The sequence below is a fragment of the Ovis aries genome, chromosome 17 (assembly GCF_016772045.2).
Source record: "Ovis aries strain OAR_USU_Benz2616 breed Rambouillet chromosome 17, ARS-UI_Ramb_v3.0, whole genome shotgun sequence".
Taxonomy (NCBI): Eukaryota; Metazoa; Chordata; class Mammalia; order Artiodactyla; family Bovidae; genus Ovis; species Ovis aries.
This window is the reverse complement of record NC_056070.1, coordinates 36,973,009-36,992,887: the sequence shown is the minus strand read 5'-3', so window position 1 is coordinate 36,992,887 and position 19,879 is coordinate 36,973,009. Positions and strand designations below refer to the sequence as shown.

General features: G+C 35.6%; 1 protein-coding gene across 4 annotated transcripts in view; it reads right to left on the bottom strand.

The window, feature by feature from the left end:
* Nucleotides 1–19,879, bottom strand: part of FSTL5 (follistatin like 5) — a 937,018-nt gene that overhangs the window by 423,772 nt on the left and 493,367 nt on the right. For all 4 annotated transcript variants that reach the window (XM_027956327.2, XM_042234380.1, XM_042234379.1 and 1 more), the window contains exon 6: nt 14,310–14,430. In XM_027956327.2, coding sequence (XP_027812128.2) covers nt 14,310–14,430 — 121 coding nt within the window. The remainder of the gene's footprint in view (nt 1–14,309; nt 14,431–19,879) is intronic.

Here is a 19,879-nt window from a genome sequence, read left to right as displayed (position 1 = left end):
AGAAGTTATCTCTGCTCAGAATCCATCACTGAGAGTGCACTCTTTTTTGGTGCCTTGTGTATTACACAACACACCTTTTAGTGTTTAATTTCCTCAAGTTGAAAAGACAAACTCTTATCTATCTTTATATTTGTAGCGATAAGCCTTGATAATGTCACATAAAAATATAACAGATGTTGGCTGTTGTGGATAAAGTTAATAAAGTTAATAATTGTAACATGAAATAGTAAATATGTAAAAGGATGTAATTGAGTTTGTACAACTGATAAAATGTAAAGTATAGAATACTTAACGTGAAATATACCACACTTCTTCTTTCCCTTTCTTCTTTTTCTTTTTAATCTCCCATCTCTGTTCTCTTTGTTTTTCTGCCTCCATCCCTAACTCTCTCACTCCTTCTGTCTCTTTCCTCCTTCCATCCAACTTATCTTTCTAACTCTTATCTTTAATTGAAAATGATCATCCTTTTGGTATAGACAAGAACAACATATCGTATACGAAGATGTCTAATTTACTTATGTATTTGCTCAAGTGTAATTATGATTACTAATCAATTTATAGCCACACTAAGAAGAAACAAATCATTCACTCTCCCCTAGGCAGTCAAATGTGTATTACCTTTCAAGATGATCAGTAATCTGTAACTTCTTTAATGTTTTAAACATCACAGATGCTTTGCTTTAGTCCCAGCTGATCATCAATAACAAGAGTCCATCTAACATTACTTGAATGCCTGGTAACAGATACACTGAAATTTGTTCCCCTTTTATAACAACAATTTCTGTCAGAATGAGCACGATTTACAGTGTATACATTGCATATGATAGACAGTATTCCAAGTCCCATGAAATACTGTCAGGCAGCTAAACAGCACTAAGAGTAGATGTTTCCTTTCCATTTTTGTTAAGAAATTTATTTAGCTTAAATATATTGTAAAGTTGTCACATAAGGATATAACAACCATCCATTAAATTTTAAGATAAATATATTTATGTTATAGAAAAATTTTCATTCTAAATGTACTAAGGATGATTGCAATGGTAGAATATGCTAAAAAATGCACTTGCCAATTAACACTGCAGAAATAGAGGTCCATTGTAAATTGAGGGAGAGAAATTGGAATGGAATTTCCTCGAGAATGAAACTTTGTTGTTGAATAAATGGAGTAAAAAATAAAATTGAAAATTATTAAATACAATCAAACATACATACCTTAAATAGGTAATCATCAATTATTTGTATACAAGTGTGAAGATAAATGTGTATTAACATTTCATTCTACTAACTCTTTAATGTTTGTTAAAAATATTGTCTTTAATACATTTTATAACTGGTTTTAGAATATCTGAAGGGGAATCTGCCAAGAAATTACTGTGCACTGAATAATGATAAGGCATGGTAATAAGTACTTTGCATATATCTTGTTAAGATGAATATGCATACCAGTCCACTTCAGTTCAGTTGCTCAGTTGTGTCTGACTCTTTGCAACCCCATGGACTGCAGCAAGTCAGGCCTTCCTGTCCAGAGTTTACTCAGACTCAAGTCCATTGAGTTGGTGATGCCATCCAACCATCTCATCCACTATCATCCCCTTCTCTTCCCACCTTCATTCTTTCTCAGCATCAGGGTCTTTTCAAGAGGCATCTCTTCGCCTCAGGAAGCCAAAGTATTGGAGTTTCAGCTTCAACATCAGTCCTTCCAATGAACATTCAGGACTGATTTCCTTTAGGGTGGACTGGTTGGATCTCCTTGCAGTCCAAGGGACTCTCAAGAGTCTTCTCCAACACCACAGTTCAAAAGCATCAATTCTTTGGTACTCAGCTTTCTTTATAGTCCAATTCTCACATCCATACATGACTACTGGAAAAAACCATAGCCTTGACTAGACGGACCTTTGTTGGCAAAGTCATGTCTCTGCTTTTTAATATGCTATCTAGGTTGGTCATAACATTTCTTCCAAGGAGCAAGCGTCTTTTAATTTCATGGCTGCAGTCACCATCTGCAGTGATTTTGGAGCCCCCAAAATAAAGGCTGTCACTGTTTCCACTCTTTCTCTATCTGCCATGAAGTGATGGGACCGGATGCCATGATCTTAGTTTTCTGAATGTTGAGCTCTAAGCCAACATTTTCACTCTCCTCTTCCACTTTCATTAACAGGCTCTTCAGTTCTTCTTCACTTTCTGCCATAAGGGAGGTGTCATCTGCATATCTGAGGTTATTGATATTTCTCCCAGCAATCTTGATTCCAGCTGGTGCTTCCTCCAGCCCAGCGTTTCTCATGATGTACTTACTCTGCATAGAAGTTAAATAAGCAGGGTGATAATATACAGCCTTGATGTACTCCTTATCCTATTTGAAACCAGTCTGTTGTTCCATGTCCAGTTCTAACTGTTGCTTCCTGCCCTGTATACAGATTTCTCAGGAGACAGGTCAGGCGGTCTGGTATTCCCATCTCTTTCAGAATTTTCCACAGTTTATTGTGCTCCAAACAGTCTAAGGCTTTGGCATAGTCAATAAAGCAGAAATAGATGTTTTTCTGGAAGTCTCTTGCTTTTTCGATGATCCAGTGGATGTTGGCAATTTGATCTCTGGTTCCTCTGCCTTTTCTAAACCAGCTTGAACATCTGGAAGTTCATGTTTCACGTATTGTTGAAGACTGGCTTGCAGAATTTTGAGCATTACTTTGCTAGAGTGTGAGATGACTGCAATTGTGCAATAGTTTGAGCAATCTTTGGCATTGCCTTTTTTGGGATTGGAATTAAAACTGATCTTTTCCATTCCTGTGGCCATTGCTGAGTTTTCCATATTTGCTGCCATATTCACTGCAGCACTTTCACAGCATCATCTTTAGGATTTGAGATAGCTCAACTGGAACTCCATCACCTCTACTAGCTTTGTTGGTAGTGATGCTTCCTAAGGCCCACTTGAATTCACATTCCAGGTTATCTGGCTCTCGGTGAGTGATTACACCACTGTGATTATCTGCGTTGTGATGATCTTTTTTGTACAGTTCTTCTGTGTATTCTTGCCACCTCTTCTTAATATCTTCTGTCTGTTAAGTCCATACCATTTCTGTCCTTTATTGAGCCCATCTTTGCATGAAATGTTCCTTTGGTATCTCTAATTTTCTTGAAGAGATCTCTAGTCTTTCCCATTCTATTGCTTTCTTCTTATTTCTTTGCACTTATCACTGCGGAAGGCTTTCTTATCTCTCCTTGCTATTCTTTGGAACTCTGCACTCAAATGAGTATATCTTTCCTTTTCTCCTTTGTCTTTAGCTTTTCTTCTTTTCACAGCTATTTGTAAGGACTCCTCAGACAGTCATTTTGCTTTTTGCATTTCTTTTCCATGGGGATGGTCTTGATCCCTGTCTCCTGTACTATGTCATGAACCTGCATCTGTAGTTCATCAGGCACTCTATCACCCTTAAATATATTTCTCACTTCCACTGTGTAATCGTTAGGGATTTGATTTATGTTCATGCATTTATTTTCATTGTGATGACCTCGAGGCATTGCAGAATATTTTGGTAATGTAGGTTATTTTGAGTGTAGTGTATTAATTCTTTGGGATCTCAGAGGTAACAATAGTCTGAAACTATTTTCAATACTCTCCAAAACTGGATATTAAACTTTGTGATATATAAGGATGTACGGGCTCCTTGAAACTGTCTCACTGTTCATTCAGTACAAGGACGGAAGAAACTCAGACTAGTGATCCTTTTATTCTTAGAACAGGTTTTCAATGAAAGGCTTACATAATTGGTCCATTTATTTTAGATCAGAAGGAGAAAAGTCATTAATTTTAAAATAAGATAATTAAAAATCAGATAATATATTTTAGAGGTGTTAACTGTGAATAGGGATTATGCAGCTTAAACTTCAATTGATAAGAAACATTAGGGAAGCACTGGTAGAAGGTGACATATAAAATATATGGTAGACTTCAAAACTTGAAGAGAAAAATTATACAAATCATTTCCTTGATTTTATGTTGTGATAATAATATTTTGAATATATTGAGGCAAATAAAGTGTCTTTAAAATCAATTTTACTTCTTTCTTTTCTGTTTTTAATGCAACTACTACAAAAATTAAAATTATTAGGACAAGGAAAATCTTTTCCTTCTTTTTAAATGAGTTAGCATTAACCTCGAAGGAGAGGAATAATAGCTTGACAACAGTAATAAAGTATCATGATTTTAATTTTTATAATTATGATATCTTTATACAAATGCAGGTCATTAAAAGCATGATGTTAGACTATATTTGTTGATGCTGTGTTTCCAATATGCAATTAATTAAAAGAAGGTAGAATTAAAAGAAATCTTGAATATAAAAGTAATGTGGTCATATATATTTCTCAAAGTGATTTTAACTGATGGTGGAATTAAAATAGATTCTTATTTTTGTTTTGAATGTCTTTCTGTGGTCTTTAACTTCTACAATAGGAAAAATAAATATTGTTTTTGTATTTTAGTCAATAAGTCATGTCTGACTCTTTGTGATCTCATGGAGTGTAGCCCTCCAGACTCCTCTGCCTGTTGGATTTTCTAGGCAAGAAAGCTGGAGGCAGTTGCCATTTCCTCTCCAGGGGATTTTCCTGACCCAAGGATCAAGGAATGGAAGCCCAAGAAAAATAAATATCCTTTCTTTAAAAAAAACTGTAGAATTGTGGAATAAATGCAAGCAAAAAATAAAGACCTTGATAGAACTTTTATTAATACATGATTTGGGTTAAAATTTATGAAAATCTAAAACACTTTGATTCATTTCTTTTTTTCAACAAGATACAATGGATTCAAATGAATATGACACTGAACATAAATCTTATGATTTCTATATGCATTGATAAGTTCTATGTAAAGCTTCATGTTTTATCTGGTAATATCCATACAACTCCTCTGTGAAAGTGTTAGAACTCACTTAAATGATAGGATAGATCTCTAGCGGGTAAAAAAAAAAAAAGAGAGAGAGAGAGAGAGAAAGAAAGAGAGACAGTAATAACTATGAAGTGAAAACAAACATGTTAGCCATTCAGTCATGTCCAAATTTTTGTGACCCCCATGGAGTGTAGCCCAGAGACTCCTCTGTCCATGGGATTCTCCAGGCAAGAATAATGGAGTGGGTAGCCATTCCCTTCTCCAGGGTATATTCCCAACCCAGGAATAGAACCTGGGTCTCATGCATCACAGGTAGATTATTTACAGTCTGAGCCACCAGAGAAGCCTAAGTAATAGATATACATTAAAAAATAAATTTAGCAGAAATGTAATTTTTAAGTATTAGCTTCCAAATAGTATAAATTAAAAAATATCTGATTCATCTGCTATTATATATTTATAAGTATCGCTTTTTATAGTTCATAATAACACTCACTTGGTAAATTAATGCCTTTCTAAAGGATCACTTGACAGAACAGACTTTTATAAGGAAACTTTCAATTGGAAACTTTAGATAAAATGCATCCTTTCAAACTAACCTAGAGAAAGAAATTCAGAAAAGAGCTAATAATTTAAATGTGACATATTTCATTCCAATTGTTTTAAACTGCTGAACAATTTTGGCCAATTAAAAACTTAAATCCCATAAGTAGGAACTCAGTTTGGGAATCTGAGTTACTTTAAAATGAAGCAAAGGCTTTGTTGCCAATCTGCAGCCACAGTTTCATGTCCAAATAGATGGGATCTTTGACAGCAGTGTGGCTGGAATCTTCACAGTAAAGCCGCTATGAGGAGATGCCAACCAGATATGGTTTCATATCACAAAAGGACAATGCAAGCTTCAATTCAAGATTTTTCTGAGAAATTGGTATTAAGAATGCTGCTGCTGCTGCTAAGTCACTTCAGTCGTGTCTGACTCTGTGCAACCCCATGGACGGCCGCCCACCAGGCTCCCCCCGTCCCTGGGATTTTCCTGGCAAGAACACTGGAGTGGGTTGCCATTTCCTTCTCCAATGCATAAAAGTGAAAAGTGAAAGTGAAGTCGCTCAGTCATGTCTGACTGTTAGCGACCCCGTGGACTGCAGCCCACCAGGCTCCTCCGCCCATGGGATTTTCCAGGCAAGAGTACTGGAGTGGGGTGCCATTGCCTTCTCCGGTGTTAAGAATAGGGGGTTAACAAAGCTTAAATGTGAAAGCAAAATAGTTAGTCACTTAACAGTATCTGACTCTTTATGAATCCATGGATTGTAGCCTGTCAGGCTCCTCTGTCCATGGAATTCTCCAGGCAAGAGTACTAGAGTGGGTACTCATGCCCTTCTCCAGGAGATCTTCCCCATCCAGGGATCAAACCCAGGTCTCCCACACTGTAGGCAGATTATTTACCAGTGAATTACAGATATGATTGTGAAAATCTACAAACAGCCTCAGGCAAAGTTCTCCCCAGAATATTATACTGAAATAAGTGGAAAGTAATTTTAAGTCAGATGCACTAAATTGTGATTCACAAGGTATGTCACAGTGTAAAAAATAAGAATAATTGGTCAGTTACCATTTCATTATTTTTTATTTCTATTTCACTTTGTCTCAGACAAGTACTTATTTTCAATATCTATACGACAGAAGAGTCAAAATGTCAAGAAGTAAATAAAAGTGTTTCACTTGAAATAAAAGAAGTTGAAATATCTAATTGAGTCTGCACTTAAAAGTAACAAACAGATCAACAAACAAAATTTACCTGTGAGAGATAAGAGCATGTAGAATGCCAGTGGTTATAGGTAAAAAGAGAAACATAAAGGTATATCAGCTACACCAGATTAAGGTAATATAAACAGGATGAGGACAGAGTCATCTTGAAATTGGAAAGATTTAAGATCATAGTTATATAATCTTACAGTTTTGAAGATTTTAAAATTACGGTTCAAATCTGTATTACTTCATCAGTTGTTGTTTTATTAACAGTTAGGGTATAAAAGTTTTTGTTTTTGTTTTTGTGTTTTTTTTTGGTTTAAGACCAAGAAACTGTCCCTTTGGAATATGTGTGTATACATAAAATTTCAACAATCATGTTTTGTAATAGTATTTTTTTTATAGTGGCTGGAACCCAGACACAGCAAAAATAACACACAGTGTAACCATCTGTAAGGCAGTGATTCTGTATTTATCCAACCATCAGGGCATATCTGCACACTCCAACACAGAAGATTGCAGCCATACACACATGTGAACTACCTTTGTAGTCAAGGCTTGCAGTAGATTGATTTCTCCAGTGAATCAGTCAACTAAAGTTCCTGCAAAGTTTTATACTACGATGATCCAGTATGGATTCTTTTATGAATATAGCAGTTCTATCAATCCAATGCAGCATTTCCCAAATCAGTGCAGAATTTTTAAATCCAGATAAATAGCATAAGCTTGCCAGCACGTTAGAAGTCTTTCTTTTGCCCATGTTCCCAAAGAGGACCATTCACATTAACTACTATAACCACAAATGAGTTTTATATAATTTAGATTTTAACTAAATGTATAATTTAATGTACATTTATGTGCTCTGCTTCTTTGCTCAGAATTTTTTTTTCACTTTTTTATATCCAACTTTTCAGCCACTAGCACTTAACTGTCTATACTTCCATCTCTGCTGCAAAGTGCCATGACCAAAGTTACCAATAACTTCCTTATTGCCAGTCCAGTGCCTGTTCATCTGTTGTATACTTTCTTGCTTTGAACTTAGCCTTGAAAACAATTCCTTATTAAAAATCCACGATGGTGTACTCCTTTGGCTTTCCTCCTTTCTCTCCGTGCTAATGTTGTTGAGTTTTAGTTTCCTACAGCCGTTTTACTCTTCTCTCCACAAGCAGTAAGTCTCCTACATATGACTCTTCAAGTTGTGAACTTTCAAAGATGCTACCATGTGTTCCCTCAGTGTCAAGCATAAGTGAAATTGCAGCTTGCTCTTCATCTCCTCTTGCTGATGATCTTTCAGCTAGCTCTACCATCTGCCACCTCCTCTGCCTTCTCCAGCCAATAATTCTTCTTGCCTGCTTACTCAATGCCAGCCCCTGCGTGCCAGCTGTTGTACTGTACTACTGTTCTTTCCAAGGTACTGTAAGATTAAAAATGTGTTTTTAGGTATTATTTGTGTGAAAAGTATTACAGACTTATTATATAGTACAGTACTATATAGCTGATTGTGTTAGTTGGGTAGCTAGGCTAACTTTGTTGGATTTATGAACAAACCAGACTTATGAATCTGCTCTTGGCATGGAACTTGCTCATATGAAGGGGACTTCCTGTACTTCCCTTGGATATCTCCATCCTTGCCACAGAATCAAATTTTAACTACATGCTCTATGTCTCTCCTTGTGGCCCAGAGCTCTCACCTGATTCTGGGCCACCTGATTCTCCAGCTAAAACTTTCTATTTGAATATGTCAATATGTCTAAAATTTAACTAAATGTACTCCCCAAACTTGTTTCTCTTCCTGTGCTTACTACCTTAATGAGTAGCATCATTGTTTAACTTTGTATGCAAACTAGATAATTTGACGTTATCCTTGACCCTACCCTTTTCCTCCCATGTGTATGTAATCACTCATCTAATCCAGCTAATTCTGCTGCTGCTAAGTCACTTCAGTAGTGTCCGACTCTGTGCAACCCCATAGACGGCAGCCCACCAGGCTCCCCTGTCCCTGGGATTCTCCAGGCAAGAACACTGGAGTGGGTTGCCATTTCCTTCTCCAATGCATGAACGTGAAAAGTCAAAGTGAAGTCGCTCAGTCGTGTTCAACTCCTAGCGATCCCATGGACTGCAGCCCACCAGGCTCCTCTGTCCACGGGCAAGAGTCCTGGAGTGGGGTGCCATTGCCTTCTCCACCAGCTAATTCTACTTGTAAGCTATTTTCCAAACATGGACACATCCTTACATTATTGCTACTGCTCTTCTAGTCCTGTCTTCTTCACTTTCGCATACTTCAACAGTCTTAATTGGTCACTAAATTCTGGTCACTAAATTCAGCTATTTTTCTCAAATAAAGAACTTTCATATACTAATGATGTAATGTCAATGAATGTTAATATGATACTCATATTTCATTGCTTGAGTTGGTTCCGATAATTAACATTTTATTGCAGCAACTGTGATTTCCTAGAAAAATAAATTTTCTTTTCCTTATAATGTCACTATCAAATCTATACTCCATTAAGAAGCTTTTCACATATAATCATGAAGACTTAGGTGACTTAAAGTAACTTTTGCATTAAAAAAATTTAGAATCCTAATTATTCTTTTTTAAAAATGAGAGACAGATATTGTACAATTAGTTTCAATATAAATCTCACAATTGATGCATTAGGCTTGCAAAAACTGAATTACTTTATGCATAGTAGAAAAGTATCTTCCTGTGGATCCTTCCACATAGAGATTGTTCCTGAATTGAATAGAGATATATTTAAGGGTGACATTAGACCTGTAACCACTAGAACACATACGTGTCTTAAAGCGTATATAAATGGCTTAGGGAACTACAACTCATAATTATTTAATAAAATTTCAAGAATGTCAGAATTACACAAACTCCTCACTTCATACAATTTTAAATCAAAGCAATATATAGTTTAACTTAGGAAATTAAGTACTTGATAAGCATTTCCAAAACAAATATACATTTAGGGGGTAGACAACTGCACTAATTTTGGCAATCTAAATGTCCAAATGAAGACAAATATTTCCTAAAATTAATAGTCATATAATTGTACTTTATTATCCCAACTGAATGTGCAAAACTGAATATATATAAACATTTGAACATCGCTTCTGAAATTCTGTGTGTGGTCATATTGTCTGATGGTGAATTACTTGCACTTACCTACAGATTTGAAGCAAAAATATGTATTTCAAGGCCAGTCAAACTTAATCAAACATTGTATTTTGATTTTCAGTTGGAAGAAAATAAAATACTGTCTCTATATGTCAGTACAAGTCCTTACAGTTAAGAAAAATACTATTTGTTTTTAATTCTAAGCACTGTTTACACTGCAAATCTACACATTTTACTATTGAGACAACAAAAATGCATGGGTGCAGGGTGTCCACAATTTGAAAAGAAGGTTTAGTATTTCCTCCAAATATTCAAAACTATGTCTGACCTCACTTAGTTTTATTGGATCCCATTACACAGATTTCCAAGTTTGTTCAACAAAGACGGCATGATTTAAGATATTTGATACTCGCAGTGAGAGTGAGGGATTTAGGTATCTTAGAAAACTCAAAGGATTTTTTACTAATGTCAAAAACACTGGAGAGAAATTAAGAATGTCACATAATGCTTATTAGGAAATAATAAAATAATTCATCTTATCCAAAATGAAAAATAAATTATGAAAAGCCTTATAAGTATGAAAACAGCACTATAATATAATGTAATAACACTCAATGGTGAGCTGGCTTTTTTCTTTACCGTTAACATTTACCTGTTTGCTTTGCAACCTTTTTCCCATTTTATATGATAGCAGTTTATTAACTGGAATTCAAGAATTCTATCTATCCTTATATCTAGCAGTAAATAATGAGTGGATAAAGATAAATTTAACTTCTCTGGGCCTTAGTTTATGCTCTTGGATATTCATTTAGGGACTTTTTAGTTTTCTGTGGTTTCCTTTCAGAAACTATCTGGGGGAATGAATTCTATGTGTGAAAAATGATTAGTATTTACCCTTCCTTCATCTGTCATTTTTATCATTGTCTGTCTCAGATGATGTATCCCTCAGGGAAAGGAAATATCTTTTTCAAGTTACTTTAACTAATACAGCACTCTATACACATAGGTACTTAGTACATAATTTTAAAATGGATTGCTTTTTTACTATTTTTATACATTTTTATTCATAATACTAATATTTTAAATAGAATGATTTTTAAAAATCATGTCATTACACAAATCTTGTCACAAAACTGAGGTGGGTGTAGTTGTATTATAACAGAAGGAGAGAAAGAAATAGGCATATGTTTCCTACTCACATATAAATACCTTGCTGATACAGATAATCCATACAAGTTAGTTTTGCTCTCTCCAAAAAGTCATTATAGAACTGGTTGCCCTGTTTAATAAGGTTGAAACACTAATAATGTAAAACTGTATGGAAAACTGCTTGGTTAAACCACAAGGAATATTAAAACACTCCAGATAATTCTAGTATTAATTAGAAAAACATTATCTTTTCCAATTGATTGTTAGCATAATTTTATCATAGTTAAGAAAAAGTTTTGTGATGATTCAAAGAGAAAAAAGCTCATGATTGCCGATTGCCAAGTGCTTGCATTACCCATTAGCTCTTTATGGTTCAAAATATTAAAAATGTAGACCTTTTGTATTAGACACAATTTTCACCTAATAGCAGAATCATTAATGATATTCATTCAATTTCATGGCATTTCCTATAAATAATTTCTGTAAAATTGACACCATATTACCTTCCAGCCATCAACAGAATCATATAGATTTTCTTCTATCCAAATTCAACTGTTCCTAGTGCCCAATAGTTCCTTTATAAACCATGTTTCACTATGTCTCCATTGAATGCTTGTCCTGGTGCTACAGATTTCTGAATTGCATAATTTTATTTTTCTTTACAATATACTGAACTACCTTGCCTTCCTTAGCAGCATCAAATCATCTCTCAAACACAGTATCATATTTTCCCCTTCATAGGGGCCAGATAGCAGTATTCTTGAGAAGATTTTATGTATTGATATTGCTAGGGAATCACTATTCAGTCTTTGCCATGTTATCACAAAAATAATACGTTATTCACACTTTATTTTCATTGTTTTGTTATTTTCTGGCTCCACTTTTCCAGCGTCAACAATAACTACATTTTAAATAAAAATCCTATAGAAACATATTTAATTCTCTTATTCACCCTTGATAGTTTATATACCATTAAAAATATTTCCTGCTATTGTAACAAATTTCAAGTACTTTTATTTAGCCACATCCCAGTGTCTTCATATTATGAGACTGTGGAATAGTAGTTGTTAGATTAGACTGCCTGTTTAATAAAATAAGTTAGTAAAATAGCAATAATAGGTAGTTCATAGACTTTCAGACTTAGAAAAGAGCATGTGGTTGGACTAATTTCTCTAAATACTGTGGTATATCATGCAGCTGAGATTTTATTTATACCACAATAGGAAGCACACTCGACACCCTAAAATGTCTCTTTAGTATACATACTACTTGTGTACTAAAGAGACAATCAAACCCCAAAAGACTGAGACAGTAACTTCAATTTTCCCCCTAACTGCCTAAAAGAAAGCAGATAGAAGACCTGTTCTAGGAAGGGAGCTGTCACTGTAGGTTAAGTATACTGTGAACTAGGTGTGGACAGGGAGGAACTTAGCAAATCCCTGTTTGTTAAAATTCCTCTCTATGTTCTATTTTCTCTGCAGAGCCCAGCAAACATTTGTTTACCAACCATCTGCTTTTTCATCTGTCTGAAAATTGCCTTCCTCCCCTCAGAAGTCCTCTTTTGTCTTTAGCTGAGGATGGTACTTTCAGTCATTTAAGGTAAGAGTTTCAGTCATTGAGGACAGTACTTAAGGTAAGGGTTTTATTACTTAAGGTGAGGGTTTTGGTTTTCCTGGGTCTCTTCCATTTATATACATTATTAAACTTTGTTTGATTTTCTCCTGCTAATATGCCTCATGACAGCTTGATCCTTAGGCCAGTCAGAGAAGTCTAGAAGGGTAGTGGAACATTGCTTCCTCTCGGACACTATTCTGTTTGTCCATCTTCCATCTCTCATTCAACAAAGTCCAAATCCACTCATCCTGAAGACTCATTCAATTATTACTGCCTTCACCACCTCTCCTTGACTCCCCAAGGGGGAGATTATATTTTTAATTCACTTAATATTTTGTGTAGGACTTTCTGCGACATTTATCTCCTCCTATCTTAAATGATTTCGTATAACATAATATAATATAATGTGATTTTTAATAATATAATATATTATGTTTTCCTGATAAACCATAGTATTCCTGTTATCCTAAGCACACAAAAAAATGCTTGCTAAAGAGTGAAGTTCAATGACAAGCACATAGACTTCTTAACTAGTTTGGCATAGATTCAATTATAAATTCAGCCACTTAATTCTTAACTTCTCATGTTTCAGTTTCTTCACATGATCTTCCAGTGATAATGCTGCTTTCTTCTTACATTTGAAAAGTTGTACACACCTTTAAAGGATGAAATGTTTACTGAGATATCCCATCTTGTATTCTGCTTGCAACTTAAAGTGGAAATACAGCTTAATTAAATCTGAAGCGCATACTAACTTCTTGCCTTAAAGCTTTATAACCTGCAACTCTTTCATATTTATTACTTTGCTAGTATCAAATACTGCATAAAATATGATCAATGTTTAATATAAAATGAATCATGTGATAATTACTATCATTATTTATATGAATGTTTAGGGATTTAAGTAATTTTTTCCAATATCAGACAGCTGATGTATGACAGGCATAATTCAAACATGATATTTTTACATGAAACAGTCTATTTCCTGTCATCTTGGAAAAAAATTTACATGTATATATATTTGGAAAGCCCTACATATGTGAATACATATAAAATATTGAAGACAATCTATTTATCTAAAATGCCCTTCAGCTTAGATTACTTTGTGATTTTCAAATACCAATCAGTTTATTTAATGATTTTTTTTCCCTTTATTTTTAACACACAGCTCTGAAAACATTCCTTTCTGTTTTTCTGCCCCAGGTTTCCCCCCCCCCCCACCCTTTGGAATTATTTTTAAAGAATAACCTGGGATGTAGCTTTTTAAAACAAAAGCAATTTTATAATTTCACATTCAATTTGAAGAAGTCTTCAAACATTTATACATATATCATTCATTCTAAAGTATCTTAACATACATATAGATTTTCATTCTTATGATAATTTTGTTACCATATATGCAAACTATCCATTAAACACCTTTAGTTTACCTCTAAGGTAAAAGAGTCACTGTGTAAATAATTAAATTGTTTTTGATAAGCAGTGACAAACAATGAAGTACTGTTCCTAGTCTAAAATAACCTTGGAAACAGCACTGTGGAATTAATATCTAAACGAGAATCAACAAGAACTGATAGCAAGGGCTACTGAATATTTCTAGCTCTTTATTTTACAATATTAAATCTCTTACCTCTTACATTCTTTTCAATACAGCCAAACCCTTACATTTTCTCAGTTGTATCACTTCTCTTAAGTAGCAGCTTGTACTTTGAGATCAAGCAAACACATCATATTGGGTAATGAAACAGGAAAAAGAACAAAGAGGAATTAGAGAACGGATCTTATACTCACGGAATGTTCTATAAAATTCTTCAAGAGCCAGGTGCTTGTCTGAGTTAAAATCATCATATTTCAGTAGATCATACAAAGTACAATCAGAAAGGTCCTTGCCAAGTTCTTCCTGTTTTATCACCTGAAAAGAAAATTAAAATCATGCAATTATATCAGTGTCTTAACATTTCTATAGGTATTTAAGTCTACACTTGAGCAAAGAACTGAATTTACAGGAAACCTGGGTTTTCAGTTACTGGACATTCATTTTCAAGGGTTTCAATGACATAAAAGTATAAATTTGACTTAGTTTATTGTGACACTCATACAGATACTTAGAATTTAGCCTGAAAGTTCTAACACAAAAATCTCCCAGTAGGACCCAGTAAACTTGAACATTAAAGGGGTATTTTTGTATTTTACTCATTTCCTTTGATCCGCTTACATTGACTCAAGGAGATACTTTACTTCTACATGAAAATTGCCTCCTAAGTCTCAGTGACCCATGTCAAAATGGAACAGCTCTTTCCCAACAAAAATAGTCAGCAGCTTATTCCAACTTTCATCTTCCTATTATTTGTGAAAAATGAAGTTGGATTTTTTTTTCTCTTTTGTCTAGCATCCTCCCCAGCTGGAAGTGAAGCCATTTGGGATTCTGAATTAGCTCCCTGGATCACAAAGGAGCTATTAAGCAAATGACTGTTTCTAGGAGCCTGTTAGAATTAATGCACCAATTGATGACGGGAATCTACCCAAGCATGGGTGAGAAAAATCACCAAATTGCTTTTCTGCTCTGTGCTCTGTTCCATAGACTATGGCAGTAGCCCCTTTAAGACTCTACTGATTTTGACTATAGCTTGTCTGGTAAAAGGGCTCCCCAAGATTTTTCAAACATTCCCTTTCCCTGGGTAGCTTCATGGCTGTGTCCAATAGTCTTTCATATTTGTCCACAGAGGAAGTGGTTCATATTGCTTGGAGCTTTGCTTCACAGTGTACGTTTTGTTAAAGTTGGTGCAATCAAGAAACACAAGCTCTGAAGTCAGCCAGCTTTGGGTTTAGACCATGCCAAGGCTACTTAATAGCTCTATAATTTCTGGCAAGTCACTCAACCTTTTCTCACTAAGAAATTAATGATAGCAACCTCTCCTTCTCCTGGTTGGTGTGCAATTATAAATACAAATATACATATATATATATATATATAAACAGTTTTAGTCAAGTGTAAAACATAGAGTATACACTCAGACATAATCATTTAATGTTAAAAATAATGATTTATATATACAAATATGCTTCTCATTATAAAAATTCACTGGAGTTTTCCACACCAGCTTGTATATGTTATGGTTACATATAGTTTGAAAAATTGAGACTTTGTCATGGCAATGGCAGATTGGTGATAATAATGTCTATTTTAATGAGCTATTTTTATGGAACACCCCAGTGTTAAAAGTTGTCATGCCTGCGTGAGGATGAGCTGCAGAGACAGCTCTGAGGATGGAGCTTAGCCTATGCGTCACTAGCAGCTCCTGCCCCTGTCACCTGAGTAGTGACACACAATGACAGTGTTTGCACTACTAAATATAGCTTTCACAACTTAATGTGCTCTCTATTCTTATTTACTGTATTCAAATTTCATTGGCTAAGCTGGCATTTGCTGCCTTAGAGGAGGAAAATTGTGAGTGGTTTATCTGCTTTCCATATAAATAGATATGGTTGATAGTGAGTGGTAAAGCCCTTGGCTTTAGCACAGTCCAGCTGGAGGGATTAACAAAACTACTTAATGGCTAGAGCTATCTCTCCTATAAGCCTAATGGGAAAACAAATACTGCTTTTCTGTTTAGAAAGCAACCAAGCTCTCAGCCACTCTCCATCTGTTGTTTGTTAGATGATGAGAAAAGGGTTTTCCAAGGTGGCAGAGGGGCAATGATTTTGATCTTACCTCACTATGCTCTTTCTAAAGACCTGTGGGGCCAGCACCACAGTAATTTTTAGGATGCAGTGACAATAGAATTTGGTCAGATACTTTAATACTATTTTTGCTGGCTTTAATTCACATACTTCTTTGTGAAATGATGGAACAGAAAGTTGGGAGAGAAGCTTTCATCATTGTCTCATATTAATTTCTGTTCTAATATTTTATTCAAGGTAAATTGTGTATAAACCAAGAGAACAGATGTCTATCTTTTTCCTTAATACTGACTTTGGCATAAGACTAGCTTGCTTTTGACTTGATCTTGATTTGATCATGATAATACAACTCAAGCTGGATATGCTGTTTTAAGGAATGTGCTTTAGAAAAGTGCATGGTCCTGGCTAGTGAGAGATTATATATATATATATATATATATATATATATATATATATATAACTTTATTCAACGATATTTGGCCATGCTATGATAGAGGGGTTAAGTGATTCATCCCTTCATAAATCCATTGTTTAATATATATTTTCCTCATTCCATTTCTGTTCAATGAAATAGCCTACTTAAGACATGCTTCCTGGTAAGCATGTTTCTCCTTTGTTTCCTGATGGGAGCTTTGGCATGGTCTGAGGTGTTTCAATGTGGGAGTTATTATCTTGTGACCTTTTAACCATCATGGGAAAATTGGTTTAGATATTCTGGGTTCTAATAGCCTTAAAGAGCTGTGTGTTTGACTGTTGAGAAGAAAATATAAAAGAAGATAGAAGCAGTAATACATTAAGCACTCTGGCACTGGGAATTCAAACTTGTAGGACACTTATTTCATTTATTGTCTGGCTCTGGTTCTAAAACCTTTCCAGTCTAACCTCTTCAAAATGCATGTGTTACATCTGACATAGAGACTACTGGCAAAGCCAGATTCACTGAACATACTGTCATTTAAAAATATATTTTAATTAGGATAAATACATTATTTATATGTAATGAAGTGAAGTGAAGTGAAAGTCACTCAGTCATGTCCGAATATTTGTGACCCCATCGACTGTAGCCTGCCAGGCTCCTCTGTCCATGGAATTCTCCAGGCAAGAACACTGGAGTGGGTAGCTGTCCCTTCTCCAGGGGATCTTCCCACCCAGGGATTTAAACGCAGGGCTCCTGTATTACAGGTGAATTCTTTACCATCTGAGTCACCAGTGAAGCCCTTATATATAATGTTATTGCACAATTAATAGAATATTGTGTAGTATAAATGTAACTTTTATACTCACTGAAAGTGAAAGTCGCTCAGTCAGGCCGGACTCTTTGCATCCCCATGGACTGTATAGTCCATGGAATTCTCCAGGCCAGAATACTGGAGTGGGTAGCCTATCCCTTCTCCAGGGGATCTTCCTGACCCAGGAATCAAACCAGGGTCTCCTGCATTGCAGGCAGAGTTTTACCAACTGAGCTATATACTCACTAGGAAATAAAAATTCATGTAACTTGCATTATTACAATATTCACTTGACTGAAGTGGTCTGGAAATGAAAGTTGCTCAGTCGTGTCCCACTGTTTGTGATCCCATGGACTACAGAGTCCATGAAATTCTCAAGGCCAGAATACTGGAGTGGGAAGCCTCTCCCTTCTCTAGGGGATCTTCCCAACCCAGGGATGAAACCCAGGTCTCCCTCATTGCAGGCGGATTCTTTAATAGCTGAGCCACAAGGGAAGCCCACAGTGGTCTGGAAGCAAACCACAATAACTCTGAGAAATGCTTATAAAATACATAGTGTCTCAGATGATCAACAAGAACTGGAAAGAGAAACAGAAAATGCCAGAGGCAGATGTAGAGGGTTGTCTCCTGCTGTGAGATATATGGGTATTAGATTTCTGGGGATAAGGTATGATTTGGAAATCCAAAGTTATATTAACTTCCATGTAAGAGATACAGTGCATGTGATTTTGATGGTATCAAGTCATGCTGATGAGACTATTTGTGGAGGAGGTTGGAGACAGAGGAGTGAAATCTTCCAGTTTTGTTTCTTTTCTTTACTCTCCTTAGTGGAATAGGAGTGAAGGAGGAAACAGAACAGGCTCTATCTATTTGAAAGCAGGACTCCATCTTAGGCTGGACTGTGGACTTTGAGCTATATGCCCAGTATTTATGGAAACGACATACCAACTGGGAAACCAGGCCCCCGGAAGGAAGAGCCCCAGGGCTTTCCATCATCTAAAAGAATACCCTAATTATCTGTGTAACCAAGTAGAATCATACATTCTATTACGCTTATTGGAGAATGACTACAAGTCTATTGATAATTGTCCATTGTTAACTACCTAGGTTTAAGGCATATAAATCAAAGGTTAACTTTGATTGTGTCTTTCTTTTTCCTTTGTTCAGACTAGTTTCAGGGAATCTGGGTGTGGGTTTGGGCAAGTATGCTTAGGGTATATAAGGTTTTCACAAAAACTGGTCAGGGTCCTTGGCTAAGAGGAGACTTTGCCTTGGGCCTGCTGGTGTAATGAACTGCACTCCACCATCTGCATTGTCCTTCTGAGTGAGTTTTGCTTCCCAGAATGCATGACTACAACAGAAGAAATGATGGACTTAAGAGAAATATACTATTCACATTGCCAACTACAAATTGGCACTTGCCATCTGCCTCTATAAGGATTAAAACTTCAGCCTCTGCAGCTGCTGCCTTCCTTTAACACTCCCTTAAATGAGGCACTCTGTGCTCTGGGCAAAACTGGCGGAACAGGTCTTCAGTTAGAGATTATTCAGGAGATTTTATTAGCCCAATCCTTGAATCTCCTCCTATCTAGAAAAATGCTAAAATCCTTCCCAGTGATATCCCCACTTCATGAATAGCAGTAATTTTCATGAGACTAGTAGAAACCTTCTGAAAAACAACATGTGCTTGATTGCATGTACTCCACCTTCACCAAAATCACATGTACTGTCCCTCCTCCTATTTTTTTGGACTAGTTTCTGAGAGCTATCTGAAATGCTGTCTCCCAGTCTATAGTCTTCATTTTGCCCTAAATAAAACTTAACTAATAACTCTCAGGTTGTGCATATTTTTTTTCCGCTTGATAATACATTCAAGTAACATGAGCTCTCCTTCATCCTTGGCAAACTATTTTTCTCAAACTAATCATGAACATGTCAGAATCACAAGGTCTTAGTACTGACTTAGAGCTCAGTGATCCTCTATTTTAAAGAAAACCCATCACATTTATGAAGTTAAGGAGAGGCAGATATATTCACTCCTTTACTTGACAAATGTGTAAATTATATCAAAGCCCAAGGCTCAGAAATAAATATACTCCTGTGGTAACAATACGCATCTCCAGGCATTGCCTTTAAGTTTTTCCCACAGTAATATATAGGTTGGATCTTTTATTACTTGGCTCTCCAGTCAGCTCCTTGTACACTTTCTTTCTTTCCTTCTTCCTCTATCCCTCCCTTCATTTTTATTTCTTTCCTTTCTTTGCAACCAACAAATGTCATAAATAGAGCCAGGGACTGGAGATTAATTAGTAAGGAAGAAAAATACACTCTGCCCTTATGGAGTTGATATTCTAGAAAGGATGAGTGGGGCAAGTTATTAGAAAACTTGGGGAAAAAGATAATTGTAGATTGTCCATCATGTTAAAAAATAAACAACATAAAAGGACAGAG